The sequence below is a fragment of the Myotis myotis genome, unplaced genomic scaffold, assembly GCF_014108235.1.
Source record: "Myotis myotis isolate mMyoMyo1 unplaced genomic scaffold, mMyoMyo1.p scaffold_m19_p_45, whole genome shotgun sequence".
NCBI lineage: Eukaryota > Metazoa > Chordata > Mammalia > Chiroptera > Vespertilionidae > Myotis > Myotis myotis.
The window spans coordinates 155,575-173,401 of NW_023416352.1; the positions used below are offsets into that span (position 1 = coordinate 155,575).

The 17,827-nt window shown below is 55.3% G+C and overlaps 1 protein-coding gene and 1 pseudogene across 3 annotated transcripts in view; both read left to right on the top strand.

Annotated features, from left to right (window-relative positions):
* The window catches only part of MYH14 (myosin heavy chain 14), an 83,064-nt gene that overhangs the window by 32,288 nt on the left and 32,949 nt on the right, over window positions 1-17,827 (top strand). For all 3 annotated transcript variants that reach the window (XM_036307096.1, XM_036307094.1, XM_036307095.1), the window contains exons 13-21: window positions 1,487-1,639; window positions 2,264-2,437; window positions 2,770-2,943; window positions 4,326-4,440; window positions 9,045-9,232; window positions 10,683-10,804; window positions 14,140-14,209; window positions 14,324-14,484; window positions 15,397-15,505. In XM_036307096.1, the coding sequence (XP_036162989.1) occupies window positions 1,487-1,639; window positions 2,264-2,437; window positions 2,770-2,943; window positions 4,326-4,440; window positions 9,045-9,232; window positions 10,683-10,804; window positions 14,140-14,209; window positions 14,324-14,484; window positions 15,397-15,505 (1,266 nt within the window). The remainder of the gene's footprint in view (window positions 1-1,486; window positions 1,640-2,263; window positions 2,438-2,769; window positions 2,944-4,325; window positions 4,441-9,044; window positions 9,233-10,682; window positions 10,805-14,139; window positions 14,210-14,323; window positions 14,485-15,396; window positions 15,506-17,827) is intronic.
* Window positions 11,454-12,895, top strand: LOC118655426 (annotated as a pseudogene).

The window sequence follows — 17,827 nt, forward strand, 5'->3', positions numbered from 1 at the left end:
GGTCTGGGTGCCGGGGATAAAAGCAGTGGTAGGAACACAGATAATACAAGATAAACAGGATGCTTCGAGGCGGGGATGCCTTCCATGAAGGAGAGGGCCAGGTGGTCAGGAAGGTCCTCTCCCGGGAGGTGATGTTCAAGTTGAGACCTGGACGTGCAAAGGCCCTGGGGTTGGAACAAGCCTGGCGAGTTGGGAACATTAAGGAGGTCAGTGAGGCTAGAGAGTGGGGAAGAGGGTGGTTGAAGCTGCAGCCAGAGGTTGGGAGGGGATAGATCATAGAGGGTCTTAGAGGCCACAGTAAGGAGGTGAGTTTTATTAAAAGTGCAGCAGGAAGCCAGCGAGGGTTTAAGCCAGGGAGCAAGATGACTCCGTTTGTTTTTTGTAAAAAAAAAAATCTCCTTTTCTTCTTTTTTTTTTGGTTAATTTTCACTCGAGGATATTTTTCCATTGATATTTAGGGAGAGTGTGAGAGAAACACATCGATCGGTTGCCTCCTGCATGAGCCCTGACCAGAGCCCAGGCCAGGGAAGAGCCTGCAACCGAGGTACATGCCCTTGACCAGAATCGAACCTGGGACCCTTTGGCCCATAGGCCAATGGTATGCACTGAGCCAAACCACCTGGGGCTCCTTACCTTCTTATAAAAAAATGTTTTTATTGGTTTCAGAGAGGACAGGAGAGGAGAGAGAGATAGAAACATCAATGAGAGAGAATCATGGATCGACTGCCTCCTGCACGCCCCCCACTGGGGATCGAGCCTGCAACCCGGGCATGTGCCCTGACTGGGGATCAAACCCTGACCTCCTGGTTCATGGGTGGACGCCTAACCACTGAGCCACGCTGGCCGGGCAAGGTCTCCTTATCTCCTGTGTGGAGAACGGAGTGCAGGGGGGCACGGTGGAAGCAGCGAGTCATGACGAGGCTGCTGCCATAATCCGAGCAAATGACCATGAGGCTGAGCCAGGGCTCACAATGGCGGGGGAGGAAAGGAGTCAACATGGGCTAGAGGTTTGCAGGGTCCAGCTCTTGGGCAGAGGCATCTGCCTGCCCCAGGCTGGGCACTCGAGGTGCTAGGGTGAAGACACACCGGGGGAGACGGGGACCAGAGGTCGGAGGTCACACTGACCAGGATTCCGCTCTCTGCTGAGGTACGGTTAGGATCCATTTCACAGATGAGGACATTGAGGCACAGAGAGGTTTATTCACATGTCCGCGGTAACACAGCCTCATGGCAGAGCCAGGATTCAAACCCAGGTTGGCAGGCCCCAGAGTCTACCCCACTTGACTGTGATGCTGTCTAGTTGGTTCAGGGAGTAGGGGGAGGACGAACGGACTGATGAGCCCCGAGTGCTTCACACCCCAGGGCTCGAGGAATGGTCGGCTGCTGTTCATGACCTCGTTCTTAAACCATGGGGGGTGGGGACGGGGCCGAGGACGGGCTGGGTGTGCGGGCCGGGCCCTCACTGTGCATCCTGTCCCGCACGCAGGCTGACTTCGCGCTGGAAGCCCTGGCCAAGGCCACCTATGAGCGCCTCTTCCGCTGGCTGGTCCTGCGCCTCAACCGGGCCCTGGACCGCAGCCCCCGGCAGGGCGCCTCCTTCCTGGGCATCCTGGACATCGCCGGCTTCGAGATCTTCCAGGTCTGCACTCGGTGCCGGCCGAGGCCTGAGGGCCCCATCACGCTGCCCCTCACCCTCCCTCTGGACCCCTGTCCCCCTCCTTCTGGACCCCTGTCCCCCACCCTCTGGGTCCCCGTCCCCCTCCCTCTGGGTCCCCGCCCCCTCTCTCTGGGTCCCTGTCCCCCTCCCTCTGGGTCCCCGTCCCCCTCCCTCTGGGTCCCCGTCCACCTCCCTCTGGGTCCCCGCCCACCTCTCTCTGGGTCCCTGTCCCCCTCCCTCTGGACCCCTGTCCCCCTCCCTCTGGTCCCGTCCCCCTCCCTCTGGGTCCCCGTCCCCCGTCCTCTGGGTCCCCGCCCCCTCTCTCTGGATCCCTGTCCCCCTCCCTCTGGACCCCTGTCCCCCTCCCTCTGGGTCCCCGTCCCCCGTCCTCTGGGTCCCCGCCCCCTCTCTCTGGTTCCCTGTCCCCCTCCCTCTGGTCCCCTGTCCCCCTCCCTCTGGGTCCCCGCCCCCTCCCTCTGGACCCCTGTCCCCCTCCCTCCGGGTCCCCGTCCCCCGTCCTCTGGGTCCCCGTCCCCCTCCCTCTGAGCCCCCGTCCCCCTCCCTCTGGGCCCCCGTCCCTTCTCACGCTCCCCCTCCTCCCCGCAGCTGAACTCCTTCGAGCAGCTGTGCATCAACTACACGAACGAGAAGCTGCAGCAGCTGTTCAACCACACCATGTTCGTGCTGGAGCAGGAGGAGTACCAGCGCGAGGGCATCCCCTGGACCTTCCTGGACTTCGGCCTCGACCTGCAGCCCTGCATCGACCTCATCGAGCGGCCGGTGAGCCCGCCCACAGCTCTGCCCGCCGCCCACAGCTCTGCCCGCCGCCCACAGCGCCTCCCCACCTCCTGTGGCCCAGGCCAGGCCCTCCCCCGCCGGCCTCGGGCCTCCCCATCAGTTAAATGGACAAAACAGCCCAGATCTGTGTGACCCTGGGACGAGCTGCCACAGGCCCGGCTCCAACCACGGGCTCATCATGGCTGTCACTGCAACTGTTGTCCTCACGTTCCGTCCGACATCCACGTGTCAGTTATAAGAGCTAAAAACCAGCCACCACCTAAGTGCCCAGTATCTGGGGACCTGACTCGCTCTCCCTTCCTGTCAATGGTCAGGCCAACCCGCCTGGGCTCCTGGCCCTGCTGGACGAGGAGTGCTGGTTCCCCAAGGCCACGGACAAGTCCTTCGTGGAGAAGGTGGCGCAGGAGCAGGGCGGCCACCCCAAGTTCCAGCGGCCGCGGCAGCTGCGGGACCAGGCCGACTTCAGCGTCTTGCACTACGCGGGCAAGGTAGGGGGTTGGGGCTTGTGGGTGGGAGTGGGGGCCACTTGGCTACAGATGGGGGGGAGGGTGCCAACCACCGGAGGTCCACTGGGACAGGACACAGCCAGGCCAGGGGCGAGGAAAGCCCCGGGAGGAGTGAGGACTCTGTCTGGTGATGTCAACAATGGCTTCCTGGAGGAGGGGATTTTCACAGTAGGTTTTGAGGGGTGGGTAGGAGTTCGCCAAGAGGAGAATCATGTGCCTTTTATCTACTCACTCAGCAAACAGGCGTCCTTGTGCACCCAGCCCTGTGCTGAGCAAAGTTGGGGGCCCAAGTCAGACATGGTTTCTGTCCTCTCTGAGTTCCTTATCTGGAAGAAAGACAAATACAAACTATTGGCATGTAAGGCTGGCGGGTGCTTTGGTCGGGGCGCCTAAGGGCAGTGTCAAAGCCAAAGCCCAGAGGGGGAGCCCCAGGGACGGTTTCACAGAGAAGAGCAGTGCTTGATCTGAAACCTAAACTAAGGGCCAGCGAACAGTTTCTGTAAATAGCTTCAGCTTCATGGGCCACTCTGTCACAACCACTGGCTTCTGCCACTGCAGTGTGACGGAAGCCACTGGTAACTCATAAATGAAGACCTAAATGAAGGCTGTATTCCAATAAAACTTTATTTACAAAAACATGTGGCAGGCCCTATCTGGCCTGTGGGCTGTCTGGCCTAAATGGTGTGTGACAGGGGCCAGAAAGGACGGGTAAAGGGCAGGAAGGGCTCTGCAGGCGGGGGGAACAGCATGTACGGCGACTGGGAGGCAGGGCCCTGTGTGTCCTGTGTAGGGCACCAAGTTTCCCAAACATTTTCTAAGATCTATGTGCCTAGCTCTGTGCTGGGCTGGAATAGGCCCGGGCTCTGGCCTCAGGGAGCCCCTGTATGGTGGGGGGTGGGGGGGCGCGGGGGCGGGGACAGGGACATATGCAGGGTGTTGTGGTCAAGACCATGACTCTGTGGGAGCCTCAAAACAAAACCCTGAACTCTCCCAAGCAACTATCCGTGGGAAATGCCACAGCGAGGGACTCCCAGGCAGGGGCGGGAGGGGGGGCGGGGTGCGGCAGGGGTAAAATCTTGAGGAGGAAGTGAGGTGCACGTTTGAGGAACAGCGTGGAAGCCGTGTGTCTGGAGTGGAATGAATAAGGAAGAAAGTGGACGAGGGCAGAGGTGGACGGGGAAGCACAGGGAGAGGGGTCATGCTGGCGGAGGGTGCAGTTCCAGATATGGACACAAGGTGGCACCAGTGCTCTCCGGTGGTGAGTCCCAGAGCCGGAGCCTCAGAACTTCTGGGGGGGCTCCTGGAGAACTCAGGAGAGCCCCTGAACCTGCAAGTTCACCCCTCCCGTGCCCGACTCCACTCAGGTCGACTACAAGGCCAATGAGTGGCTGATGAAAAACATGGACCCTCTGAATGACAATGTCGCAGCCCTGCTGCACCAGAGCACAGACCGGCTGACGGCGGAGATCTGGAAAGACGGTGAGGACCCGCTTCCCCGGCCCTGCAGTTCTGGGCGTCCCTTCCCCAGCCCACAGTGTGAGCACCTTGTTTCCGGGGCTGAGTTGTCTGCTCAGGTGCAGAACTTACGCAGGCAAGCCAGTCGGTCTCACAGTAGTGTTTGCAATGAGTGGTTGGTTGATGTCTCAAGCCAGCATCCTGTCCTGTATAATAAAAGGGTAAAATGCAAATCGATGAAGCGGCAGAACACAGGCCGCTATGACGCATACTGACCACCAGGGGGCAGACACTCAACGCAGGAGCTGCCCCCTGGTGGTCAGTACATTCCCACAGGGGGCGCACTGCTCAGCCAGAAGCCAGGCTCAGGCTGGCGAGGGCAGCGGCGATGGCAGGAACCTCTCCCGCCTCCGCTGCAGGCAGGCAGTAAGGAGCAAGGGGGGCCTGAGACTGTGAGAGGGATGTCTGACTGCTGCCTTAGGCCTGATCCCCGGAGGGAGCGGGCCTAAGCTGGCAGGCGGACATCCCCCGAGGGCTCCCAGACTGTGAGAAGGTGCAGGCTAGGCTGAGGGACACCCCCCTCCAGTGCACGATTTTTGTGCACCAGGCCTCTAGTTCAGTGATAAAACACTGCTCCTTAAACAAGACAAGGATGCCCACGGTCAACACTGCTGTGAAACACTTTTTTGGCGATACTAGCCTATGCAATCAGATGAGAAAAAGAAATAAGTGTGTGCGCATTGTAAAGAAAGAGATAACATTATTTGTAGATGGCATATGACCACCCTGCCTCCCCTAAAACACACACACACACACAATGAGATTTGACTGGAAAAAAATTAATAACAATAACAAGCCCTAGCCAGTTTGGCTCAGTGGATAGAGTGTCGGCCTGCGGACTGAAGGGTCCCAGGTTCAATTCCAGTCAAAAGCATGTACCTTGGTTGCGGACACATCCCCAGTAGGGGGCGTGCAGGAGGCAGCTGATCGATGTTTCTCTCCCATTGATGTTTCTAACTCTATCCCTCTCCCTTCCTCTCTGTGAAAAATCAATAAAATATATATATATATTTTTAAAAAGAATTAATAATGAGAACTCAGAAGGGAGTACTTTACAGGTAGATCAACTTTTAGACTTTTATTTATTTTTATATGTTTGTATTGATTTCAGAGAGGAAGGGAGATGGGGAGAGAGAGAGAAAACATCAATGATGAGAGGGAATCATTGATCAGCTGCCTCCTGCACACCTCACCCTGGGAATCAAGCCTGAAACCCGGGCATGTGCCTTGACCGGGAATCGAACCATGACGTCCTGGTTCCTAGGTCGATGCTCAACCACTGAGCCACACGGGCTGGGCTCGACCTTTATTGATTTGCTTTCTCACAAAGTTCCCTTCGGGACCCCTGGGAAGAAGGAAGGTAGCAACAGGCTGAGATACAGTGTTGGAGCTTTCTTGCTCCAAAAAGGCCGGTGGGAATTTGCCGTTAGTCTTCTCGGAATGTCACTTCTAAGAGGCCCGGGCAGAAGGGCCGATTGCCCGTGAGGTGGGCCCCGGGGCTTTCCCCAGCCTCGTCCGTGGCCCCCCGTCCTGAGAGGAGGTTTGAGAGCTGATTGGCTACAACTGGCAGCACCAGCACCTTAGTTTTTTCCGATCCCAGGTTTCCTGAAAGTGTCGATGTGCCTTAGTCTCTGATGGAAGTGAAAAGCGTAGTTGTAGAGGCGCCAGCCCACGCAACCAGACAAGAGAACAAAATGAGCAGGATGAGTGGTTCCCGGAGCAAACCCACAGGGCACACGGGTGTGGCGCCTCGATCTTGTGAGCTGACTCGAGGAGGGAAGCTTTGACACCTGGGTCTCATCTGGTTTACACAAGAGGGATTGCCACGCAGCGTTAGACATTCAGCAACAAAACCAGGTCCTGCTAGGAGAGGCAGCGCCTTCAGACCGAAAGTCACGCCCTGCCCCACGTCTTTAACGTCTGTGCCTCGTTCACGGACACACGATGTCCCCGGCGACCCCTCCCACGTCCCGCCCCATCTGTGGCCGACTCTGAGGGTTCCAAGAGGGAAAGTGGGAGCAGCAAAGCGCTCCCCGAGTCCCAGCCTGGAACATGGCACAGGGTCCCCCCGGGTCCCCTGAACACAGCAGCCACAGGCCAGCCCAGGCTCAAGGAGCTGCAAGTCACATGAGGGGTGGGAAACGGGGCTACTGGGGCATGAATCCCTCTTACAGCTGCCCTGAGCCCACAGCTGGGTGCCCAGCGTCCTAGAAGCCCCGGGGGGGGGGGGGGGGCGGGAGCAGATGAAATGAGAGACAAAGGCAGGAGCCTGGGCGGAAGCGTGGAGCGAGTCCGTGAGTTTCCAGGCGGTCGGGGGGCAAAGAGACACTAACAAAACAGACACAGAAGGAACCTCCGGGGAGAGAGACCTTTTTCCCTCCGGCACGGGTTCCTCCCAGAGGACACGCGTCCCGCAGCCACGCTGACGCCTGGCAGGTGGACACAGCGGTGACCGGGGCGCCTCCCTGGCTGTGAAGGTCTATGGTCGGGGTTCAGGCTTCCCTCCTGCTCCGCCTCGCGCTGCTGACTAACCATCGTCTCCTCTCTCTCTCTCTGTGCCACCTTCTCTCCCTCGTCCCGTCCATACTGCTCCCTTCGCATCCCCCCCATCTCTCTGCCATCTGCCCTCTGCCCCCTCCCCCAGAACAGGGGGGCTTCCAGCAATTCTCTTTCCTTGGCTCCTTCCCACCGGCGCCCCCAGGATCTTCAGGGAGGCACGGCTCTGCCATCTCTCCGCCAGGGGGTGGGTGTTGCTCTGCGTGGATGGGTGAGATTTGCCAGGCGAGGAGGGTGGGCCTGTTGGACCGGGGACCTGGTTTGAACACCCGTCCCTTTTCTCTCCACAAGGAGGCCTCGCATGCATCCTCTTCCTCCCCGTCAGCTCCCTCAGCGGTGTCCAGACCCAGTGCCTTCCTCTAAGTCTAACCAAATTGCTCAGATCAGCTGGCGTTTAATGGCACCGACTGTGTGCCTCGCTCTGTGCAAAGCCCTTCTACGATTTTTAACACATGGAGTCCTCTGAGCGGCCCAGAGGCAGGTGTTAGCACTATGACCCGCCCTTACACAGATGAGGAATTCAAGCACAGAGAGGTCAAGTCACCAGCCCGAGATCACACAGCCAGTACGTGGCGGAGCCGGGATTTGAACCCAGGATATCGAGTCCCCGAGCCTCAGCTCTTAGCTGTGCTGTAAGAGCTTAATACGTGATCATTATCCTTTTGATGATAACTGTAAGTGTGGGAGGGAGCGTTAAAACCTGGGTAGAATAATGCTGTATCTGAGCCCCCACCACACGCCAGGTCCCGCCTGAATGCAGACGATCCGGTGGACCCCAGTGACCCTCATCGCCGGGGACAGCAGGGCAGCAGATGGGCCCCGGCTGCAGGGTCCTGAGAAACCGGGCGTGATGCGATCACCGAAGTTGAGTGGGTGTTTCTCACTTGCTGAAGTGACACCATCAAGTGACAATAGAGAAACAGAGTTGCCGTGAAATCAGGCCTTTCTAAAAGCATGCTTCATGTGAAGGCAGATTGCCTTATCTCACACATTGCACAGGAAAGCCGGACTCCATTCCATTTTTTAGAAATGTTTTATTGATTTTTTTTTTTTTTAAGAGGGAGAGGAGGCGAGAGAGATAGAGAGAGAGAAGCATTGATTAACTGCCTCCCTCCCACATGTTCCCCCCTAGAGATCAAACCTGCAACCTGAGCATGTGTCCTGACCAGGGAATCGAACCGGCAACCTCTCGGTGGCCTGGGACAACGCTCAACCAACTGTGCCACACCCACCAGGGCTCTATTCCATTTTTTTAAAAAATATATTTTTTTATTGATTTCAGAGAGGAAGGGAGAGAGAAACATCAATGATGAGAGAGAATCATTGATCGGCTGCCTCCTGCACACCCCCTGCTGGGGATAGAGCCCACAACGCAGGCATGTGCCCTTGACTGGAATTGAACCCAGGACCCTTCAGTCCGCAGGCCGATGCTCTATCCACTGAGCCAAAGCAGCCAGGGCTCTATTCCATGTTTAATGTGACTCTGTTTGGTGTTCCTAACAATGCAGCGGTGCTGTGTTTGTGGCTACCCTTTTCCTTCTCTGTGACTTGGTTCCCTCATCTGTAAATGGGAGCGACTCTCTCTGTCTTATGAAAAAGCCAGAGGAGGTAAAGTCTTTTTGAACAGTGCCCGGCAGAGGATTCGTGCTAAGTAAGCATTTGCTGTCCTCGTCATATCTGCCCATAGGAAAAACGGAGAGCTTTGTCCTTGAGGAGAAGAGGTGTCAGAGGTCAGGGTTTGAGAGGACTCACACTGCCTGGGTTTAAGTCCTGGACCTGCAGTTTCTAAGCTGTGTGGCCTGGGGCGCAATTTCCCCCTTTTTCTGAGCCTCAGTTTGCCCGCCAGTCCAGTGGGGCTGGGACTCCCTACCCTACCAGGCTGTGTGAGGTGTTTCATATGTAAAGTGCCATGCCCTATAAATAATAAGACCCTTCACCTTTGGCCAGCCCGGTGCCCCCAAACTGGCCCCCGGTCCCCTCCTCACTCTGCATCTGATTTCCTCTTCCCACAGTGGAGGGAATCGTGGGGCTGGAGCAGGTGAGCAGCCTGGGGGATGGCCCCCCGGGTGGCCGCCCCCGCCGGGGCATGTTCCGGACCGTGGGACAGCTCTACAAGGAGTCCCTGAGCCGCCTCATGGCCACACTCAGCAACACCAACCCCAGCTTCGTCCGCTGCATTGTCCCCAACCACGAGAAGAGGGTGAGTGACCTGGGCCGGGACCGGGGAGGCTCTGGCAGTGGGTAAAGGCCTGGCTGCTGGAGCCACATCTGTGCCAGGCTCACCTCTGACCAGTTGTGTGACCTTGAAGGACTTGCTCCCCTCCCAGAATGAGTGCCCTGTTCAGGAAATTTCATTGGTTCATGGGACTTAAATTTTATTGAGCACCTATTACGTGCCAGGTACTAGGGGTACACTGGAGAGAAGCCCAGTCAACCCCTATTCTCACAATCTAATGCAGAACACAGATGTGCAACTAACCACCCACAGTGAATGTCTGGTTGAATTTGTAAGGGTGGTAAGCACCGCATAAGGCTTGTTCTGCTCAGTGAATTCAGGGAGGGCTCCCTGGAGAAGGTGACAATTGAGCTCTGAAGGATAAGTGGTATTCTGAGCAGAGAATAGCTTGTGCAAAGGTCCAGTGGTAGGTCAGAGTATGTAAGGTACAAGGGATGGAAAGATGGCCGTTGGGGCTGGGGATGATATATAGGTTTGGGGAGATCATCTCTGGCCTCCCAGGGCACTGAACTTTTTATTGTTGTTCAATTGGGAAAACCAAAGAGCAGGCCCACAGAGAAGGGAAAATGAGGCCACAAAGTTAGGTGCTTGAGGCTTACACTGTCCTTAAAAGGCAGCTGTGGTTACTGGGCAGGTGGGTGTCCATTCTCAGGTCTGCAGACACTATATTTTATCAAATCTAAGATGCATTTATTTCTGACACTTTAGCGTCTCTGAAGTGGGGATGTGGCTAGTCATCAATAGCTTGTCAGAGTGTTGTGTGGTTTTTGTTTTTAATTTTTATTGTTGCTCGTCAGAGTTTAATTGCTTTCTTGGCGGTATATAAAATAACAGTGTGTCTTACTATTGGTGGTGGCTTATATTTGATGAAATGTAACAGACACAGCCATTTCTTCAAGAAGCCCTGGTGCCTTTTAGTGGAGAATGGTGCTCAGAACCGAAGATCTGGGTGCTAGGTGTGCTCAATGGTGTCAGGATGTCACTCCCAGGACACGCCGGCCGGGCAACATACTGTTTAGATTTTTACCATTTTTACCAAAAATAATGATGTATGAGCTTTGTTCACACAGCACCTTGGCTGACTATCCTATGTGCTAATTCAGCCCTCCCTACTCTCCCCCCTCCTGTTCTGTTCTACTTAATACTTATTGCTATTTGTGTATTTCATTTATTAGGGATTTTGCCACCACATTTCCCGCCAGTCTCTCCCACGGGACTGTGAGCTCCCGCAGGGCAGGGATTTCCGCCTGGCACGTAGTAGGTGCTCAGTAAATTATAGATCAAACTACACGAAATTGCCAACCATTGTTGACCAGGCTGTCGGCCAATGAATGGCGCCCCCGTGCGGCCGTCCATGGAGTGGCGCCCCCGTGCGGCCGCTGCTGACCCTGCGTGCCCGCCTTGCTCTCCACAGGCCGGGAAGCTGGAGCCGCGGCTGGTGCTGGACCAGCTGCGCTGTAACGGCGTCCTGGAAGGCATCCGCATCTGTCGCCAGGGCTTCCCCAACCGCATCCTCTTCCAGGAGTTCCGGCAGCGGTGAGCGAGTGAGGGTGGGGTGAGGGGGCTCAGGTCTGGAAGCCACCATCCCTGCATCCAAAACCTCCCACCACTCCTCCTCCTCCTCTTCCTCCCCTTCTTCTTCTTCCTCCTTCTCCTCCTCCACTTCCTCCTCCCCCTCCTCCTCCTCCTCCCCTTCTTCTTCTTCCTCCTTCTCCTCCTCCACTTCCTCCTCCCCCTCTCCTCCTCCTCCTCCTCCTCCTCCTCCTCCTCCTCCTCCTCCTCCTCCTCTTCCTCCTCCTCCTCCTCCTCCTCTTTCTCCTCCTCCTCCTCCTCTTTCTTTTCCTTCTCCTTCTTCTTTGATTTCAGAGAGGAAGGGAGAGGGAGAGAGATATAAACATCAGTGATAAGAGAGAATCATTGATCTGCTGCCTCCTGCACGCCCCCTACTGGGGATCGAGCCCACAACCTGGTCATGTGCCCTTGACCAGAATCAAACCCAGGACCCTTCAGCCCACAGGCAGATGCTCTATCCACTGAGCCAAACCAGCTAAAGCCCACGGCTACTTCTGAGCCTGGACCCCGGGGAAGCTCCTTAGGTTTGCTGAGCTTCAGCCTTCTCCTCTGTGGTGTGGGCAAGCAGTACCCACTCAGTGCGCTCCCAGAGAAAAGGGGCATAGAGTGTCACATGGCGATCAATGTGTTGTAATTGGCATTTCTTTATTTTTTTATTTGTTTGTTTGTTTTGTTAACCCTCACCCGAGGATATTTTTCCATTGATCTTTTAGAGAGAGTGGAAGAGAGAGGGAAAGACAGAGAGAAATGTCAGTGTGGGAGAAACACATTCATTGGTTGCCTCCTGCACACGCCCGGGCCAGGGAGGATCCTGCAACCGAGGTGCGTGCCCTTGGCCGGAATCAAACCCGGGACCCTTCGGTCTGCCTGTCGATGCTTTATCTGCTGAGCCAAATCAGCTAGGGCTATTTTTTATTTTTTAAATATATTTTTATTGATTTCAGAGAAGGGAGAGGGAGAGAGATAGAAACATCTATGATGGCCGAAACCGGTTTGGCTCAGTGGATAGAGCGTTGGCCTGCGGACTGAAAGGTCCCAGGTTCGATTCCGGTCAGGGGCATGTACCTGGGTTGCGGGCATATCCCCAGTGGGAGATGTGCAGGAGGCAGCTGATCGATGTTTCTCTCTCATCGATGTTTCTAACTCTCTATCTCTCTCCCTTCCTCTCTGTAAAAAATCAATAAAATATATTAAAAAAAAGAAAAGAAAAAAAGAAAAAAGAAAAAGAAACATCTATGATGAAAAGAATCATTGATCGGCTGCCTCCTGCATGCCCCACCCTGGGGATCGAGCCCACAACCCGGGCATGTGCCCTGATCGGAAGCGGAACTGTGACCTCCGGGTTCATAGGATGATGCTCAACCACTGAGCCATGCCGGTCGGGCTGCTTCAGTTTTTAAATTTAAATTTCAGTTCGTGAAAATTAAATACAGTTATTGGGTCAAAATGGCCAGCTAGCATCAAGCCGGTGGCTGGAGGGGCCTGGAAAATGGTATTACAGTGCTGCGGGATCCCATAAACTGAGGTTAATGAGAGAGATACACTACATGTGTATGAGGATGTGAAAGAAGCCATAGGCAGGCTTCCTGAGAACGTATGTGGCGACAGGGTGTTTCGTGTTAAGCGAGCATTGGGCCTGCCCACAGATCTGCCTAAAGTGGACAGGACGTGAGGAGGGTGCACCCTGCCTCGCACCGTACCTGAAAGAGGTTGTTCAGGAAAGGAGAGAAAGAGGAGAATGGGCGAGGCAGCAATCATGCAGTCGAAATCTGTGGGCGCGTCTGTCGTCAGAATGTTAATTTTGTTGGTTAAACCTGAAATGTACAATTTAGAACCATCTGGGTTTCCACTATATTACTTTAAATAAATGTCTCTTATAACAAAACAAAAAAAGAAAGTTAAATGCAGTTAAAAATCTAGCTCAATTGGCCCTGGGCGGTGGCTAGGCTGGTTGGAGCATCGTCCCGTACACCCAAAGGTTGTGGGTTCGATTCCCGCCAGGGCACATGCCTAGGCACGCACATACAAGTTTCTCAATCACCAACCATAAAATAATGTATATAGTTATTTTTAAAGGATTCTTTTTTAAAAAAAAAAATGTGTTTTTAAAATTGATTTTAGCGTGAGAGGAAAGGAGAGGGAGAGGGAGAGAGAAACATCGATGGGCTGCCTCCTGCACTCCTCCTGTCAGGAATCAAGCCCACAACCCGGGCATGTGCTCTGACCGGGAATCGAACCAGCGACCTCTCAGTGCACAGGATGACACTCAGTCAACTGAGCCACACCGGCCAGGGCAAGATAATGTACATTATATACGACATATAAATGTGAACATACTTGTATACATATTGTATATATAATATACATTATTTTATAGGAAATGAGAGCACGGCAGGGGAGAGGCACTGAGAACAGACACGTATATGTTTATAAAATGTATTTTTAAAATTCAGAGTTCACTCAGAAATTTGAAAGAAATTGCTGTAAATCACTTAGCCCAGGGCCTGGCACATAAAAAGTGTAAAAATATCAGCTGTGCCCGGCCGGCGTGGCTCAGGGGTTGAGCATCGACCTATGAACCAGGAGGTCACTGTTCGATTCCCAGTCAGGGCACGTGCCCGGGTTCCAGGCTCGATACCCAGTGGTGGGGGTGTGCAGGAGGCAGTCGATCAATGGTTTTCTCTCATCATTGACGTTTCTCTCTCTCTCTCCTTCTCCCTTCCTCTCTGAAATCAACAAAAACGCATTTTTAAAGCATCCGCCGCTGTTTTTTGTTATTCTCATCTTCCCATTCTGAGACCTGCCGCTGTTTCCATCTCGGTGAACTATGTGGTGATGTAATAAATCCTCCTAGTGCCCTAACCGGTTTGGCTCAGTGGATAGAGCGTCGGCCTGCAGACTCAGGGGTCCCGGGTTTGATTCCAGTCAGGGGCAGGTACCTTGGTTGCGGGCACATCCCCAGTGGGGGGTGTGCAGGAGGCAGCTGATTGATGTTTCTCTCTCATCGATGTTTCTGGCTCTCTATCCCTCTCCCTTCCTCTCTGTAAACAATCAATAAAATATATTTAAAAAATAAACACTCCTAGTCCGCACACGGCAGCTGTCCAAGGACTGGGGGCTTTTATTGTTGCTGTGGGCGGCGGCATGAATGCTCAGCCCAGTGTGTGGCTGAGAGCGAGCGTCCATTTTTCTTTCTGTTCTTGTCATTGGTTATTGCTATTTGTCACTCTGAGCCCTCCATGGTGACAGTTGCTGTAACTCCCCCCCGCCCCACCCCTCTGCCCACTTTGTCCCTGCAGGTATGAGATCCTGACGCCCAATGCCATCCCCAAGGGCTTCATGGATGGGAAGCAGGCCTGTGAGAAGATGGTGAGTGAGGGGAGATGTGTGTGTGTGTGTGGGGGGGTGCACATAGTCTGGGTGTGGGGGGGCCAGACCTCCCCTGTCATTGCATCTTCTCCGTATCACCCCCACCCGCCACAGATCCAAGCCCTAGAACTGGACCCCAACCTCTATCGCGTGGGACAGAGTAAGATTTTCTTCCGGGCGGGGGTCCTGGCCCAGCTGGAGGAGGAGCGGGACCTGAAGGTCACGGACATCATCGTGTCCTTCCAGGCGGCTGCCCGGGGATACCTGGCTCGCAGGTGGGGCACCAGGCTGTCTGCCGCGGTCCCCTTGGCTGAGGCTGGCAGGGAGGGGTTGACCAGGTGGCCCCCGGTGTCAAGGCCTCCGAGATGGTGGAGGGGCTGAGAGACAGAGGGAGGGAGCCACCAGGTCCTGTGGCCTCTTGGGCCCTGCGGGCCAGGCCAGTGCTGAGCGATGCTGGAGGCACCACGAAGAGCTAGACTCTGTCGTCGGTGACCAGCCTGGTGCTGGCGGGGCCCCGGGGGCACGGGTTCCAGTGCTAACACAGAGAAAGCACCAGGGAAACTAGGTCAAGGTGGTCACCCTACCGGCCTCAAGGGTGAGGGGCTGCCATCTGGAGGGGCAGACAACGCAGGCACAAGCGTCGTGGCTGTGCTTTGATGCTGTGCCCTGACCACCAGGGCGTCCCAGGTCACACTTGACAACCAGGTAGACCGAGGCGGTGGGAAAGGTGTTCCAGGCTCAGGAGCGAGCAGGAAGTCTGCAGGAGCGTCTCCTTCCCTTTCAGACCTGGCCCAGAGGAAGGATCAGCAAATACAGGGCCCCCAAACCCCAGGCTGAGGGGCGGGGACCCTGTTTAGGGTGCTGGGAGCCACTGGAGGGCTGTGAGAAGGGGGGAGGGTGTAGAAAGACCCCCTGGAGGCGCATTAGGATGGAGTGGAGGCCGGGAGGCTGAGGAGGAGGCTGGGTGAGGGTCCCGGTGGGTGAAGGTGAGGCCTGCATTGGGGCTGGGGCTACGGGGGCAGAGGGGACAGGGCAGAGAGGGTCAAGGGCAGGAGGGCCAATGATAGAATGGTGCTTGCCCACAGTAGGCATTTAATCATGGTTGATGAGCCGAAGGGAGCTCTCAGGGCCTGGAGGGGCCGAGCCCCCTCCCATGTGCCCATCCGTCCGTCCGTCTCCCCGCACAGGGCCTTCCAGAAGCGGCAGCAGCAGCAGAGCGCGCTGCGGGTGATGCAGCGGAACTGCGCGGCTTACCTCAAGCTGCGACACTGGCAGTGGTGGCGGCTCTTCACCAAGGTGAGGAGGGCACCCGGGAGGTGGCCTGAGCGGCAAGGAGGCAGGCCTGCGGGGGCAGGGCTGCTGGGCCTCAGTTGGCTGCATCTGGAAAATGGGACCCATCAGCCTGACCTTTGCTTAGCAGGATCTGTGGGTAGCAAGTGACCCAAAACCCTGACTCGACCAACGTGGGTAAAAGGTACAGGACAGCTTCAGGTGCAGCTGGATCCAGGGCTGGACTAGGGGGTCCTGAAGACTCCTCAGATCCAACGATGCACTGGGAGAACTCAGGGAAATGACTGCTGGTGATACGCCTGCTCACCCTTTATTCAGGTTAAGGATACAGACTAAAGTCAGTAAAGAGGAAAGGCGCACAGGGCCGAGCTCAGGAGAGACCGGGTGCCAGCTTTCAGGTGTCTCCCAGTGGCGTCATATAGACAGCTCCGGACCTTCCAGAAACGATGCGTGACAATGCACATGGGAAAGCTCATTGAGCCTCAGTATCCAGAGTTTTTTTTGTTTTGTTTTGTTTAATATATTTTGATTGATTTCAGAGAGGAAGGGAGAGGGAGAGAGAGATAGAAACATCAATGATGAGAGAGAACCATGGATCGGCTGCCTCCTGCACACCCCCGCTGGGGATCGAGCCTGCAACCCAGGCATGTGCCCTTGACCGGGAATCGAACCGTGACCCTCCTGGTTCATAGGCCAGTGCTCAACCACTGAGCCACGCTGGCCGGGCAGTGTCCAGGGTTTTGATTGTGGTCACTCACATAGGCATGGCTGACCGCCCACGTAATTGACCTCTGTGACAGCCTCCAGCCCTTGCAGAAGTCAAGTTGATACCACGTGGCCCCAACCACCAGATAAACCAAGTCACATATCAGAGCGATACTCTAAGGCAGTGGTTCTCAACCCTCTGGCCCTTTAAATACAGTTCCTCATGTTGTGACCCAACCATAACATTATTTCCGTTGCTACTTCATAACTGCAATGTTGCTACTGTGATGAATCGTCATGTCAATATCTGATCTGCAGGATGGTCTTAGGCGACCCCTGTGAAAGGGTCGTTCGACCGCCAAAGGGGTCGCGACCCACAGGTTGAGAACCGCTGCTCTAAGTTCTTAGAGGTTTTCTCGAGGAGCCGGGCAAGGGCCAGTCCTTCCTTTGGGGTTTGGACACCACAGGCCTGGTGAGTGACCCCTCACAGACAGGGCCCACACAGGGATGTCAGCTCCCCAGCCTTCTGTCGCCTGCTTGACTGTCCTCTGTGATGGTCACCTGCAGACTTACCCGCCAGGGAGCCACCCGCCGACTCAGACTGGCCCCCAGCGAGGCCGGTGTGGGCTTGTCCTACCTCAGAGCTCAGAGTCTGGGTTTCGTTCCCACTGGCCCGGCTGCAGTCCTGTGACCATCCAGACCACTCACCACACATCAGACGAGCCAGGCCGACTGCCCGTGCCCACCCAAAGCCGAGGGGCAGAGCCAGGCCATCCGGGCCCCTGTGAGCTTCGAGCAGGGTGTTCCCCCAGAGGGGAACGGAGAGGAGGCAGGAGGTTGGAGATTTGGAGGAGAAAACGCAGCTCTTCAGTATAATTCTCGATAAGACGTTTGAGCTATCAGCCTACGTGCCCTCAGCCAGTGTTAACTGAGCACCTACTGTGCGCCAGTAACATTTTAGGGGACCGTGATAAAATGGTGAATAAAAATAGACAAAGCCATGCTCTATGGAGCCCTTAGTTCAGGGCAGGGGCTGGCAAACCCACAAGCCAGACGCCTGTTTTTGTAAATGCCTGCTGGATGGTGTACTGTCTGGGGCTGCTTTTGTGTTACAGCAGCAGAGTGGAGTCGTTAAAGCAGAGACAGAGTGGCCTGCAGAGCCTCAGATATTTCCCTCGCTGGCCCTTTATTTATTTTACATGTTTTTATTGATTTATTTTATTTATTTTTTTAGAGAGAGAAAGGAAGGGAGAGGGTAGAGAGATAGAAACATTGGTGAAAGAGAAGCATCCATCAGCTGCCTCTTACACGTGCCTCAGTTGGGATCGAGCCCACAACCTGGGCTTGTGCCCTGACGGGAAATCGAACCGTGACCTCCTGGTTCATAGGTTGACGCTCAACCACCGAGCCACACCGGCCGGGCATTAACTGGCCCTTTAAGAAAACGTTTGCCTACCCGAGGATGGGGGCTAGGGGTAGGCTTGACCGGCGTCAGTGAGTGAATCCCACAAATAAATACAAAGCTGTAGCTGTGATAAGTGCTATGGAAGAGAAAATAATAGGCTAGAAAAGACTCGAGCAGAGAAGAACCAGGAACTGCTAAGAACCGCTAAGAACCGAATC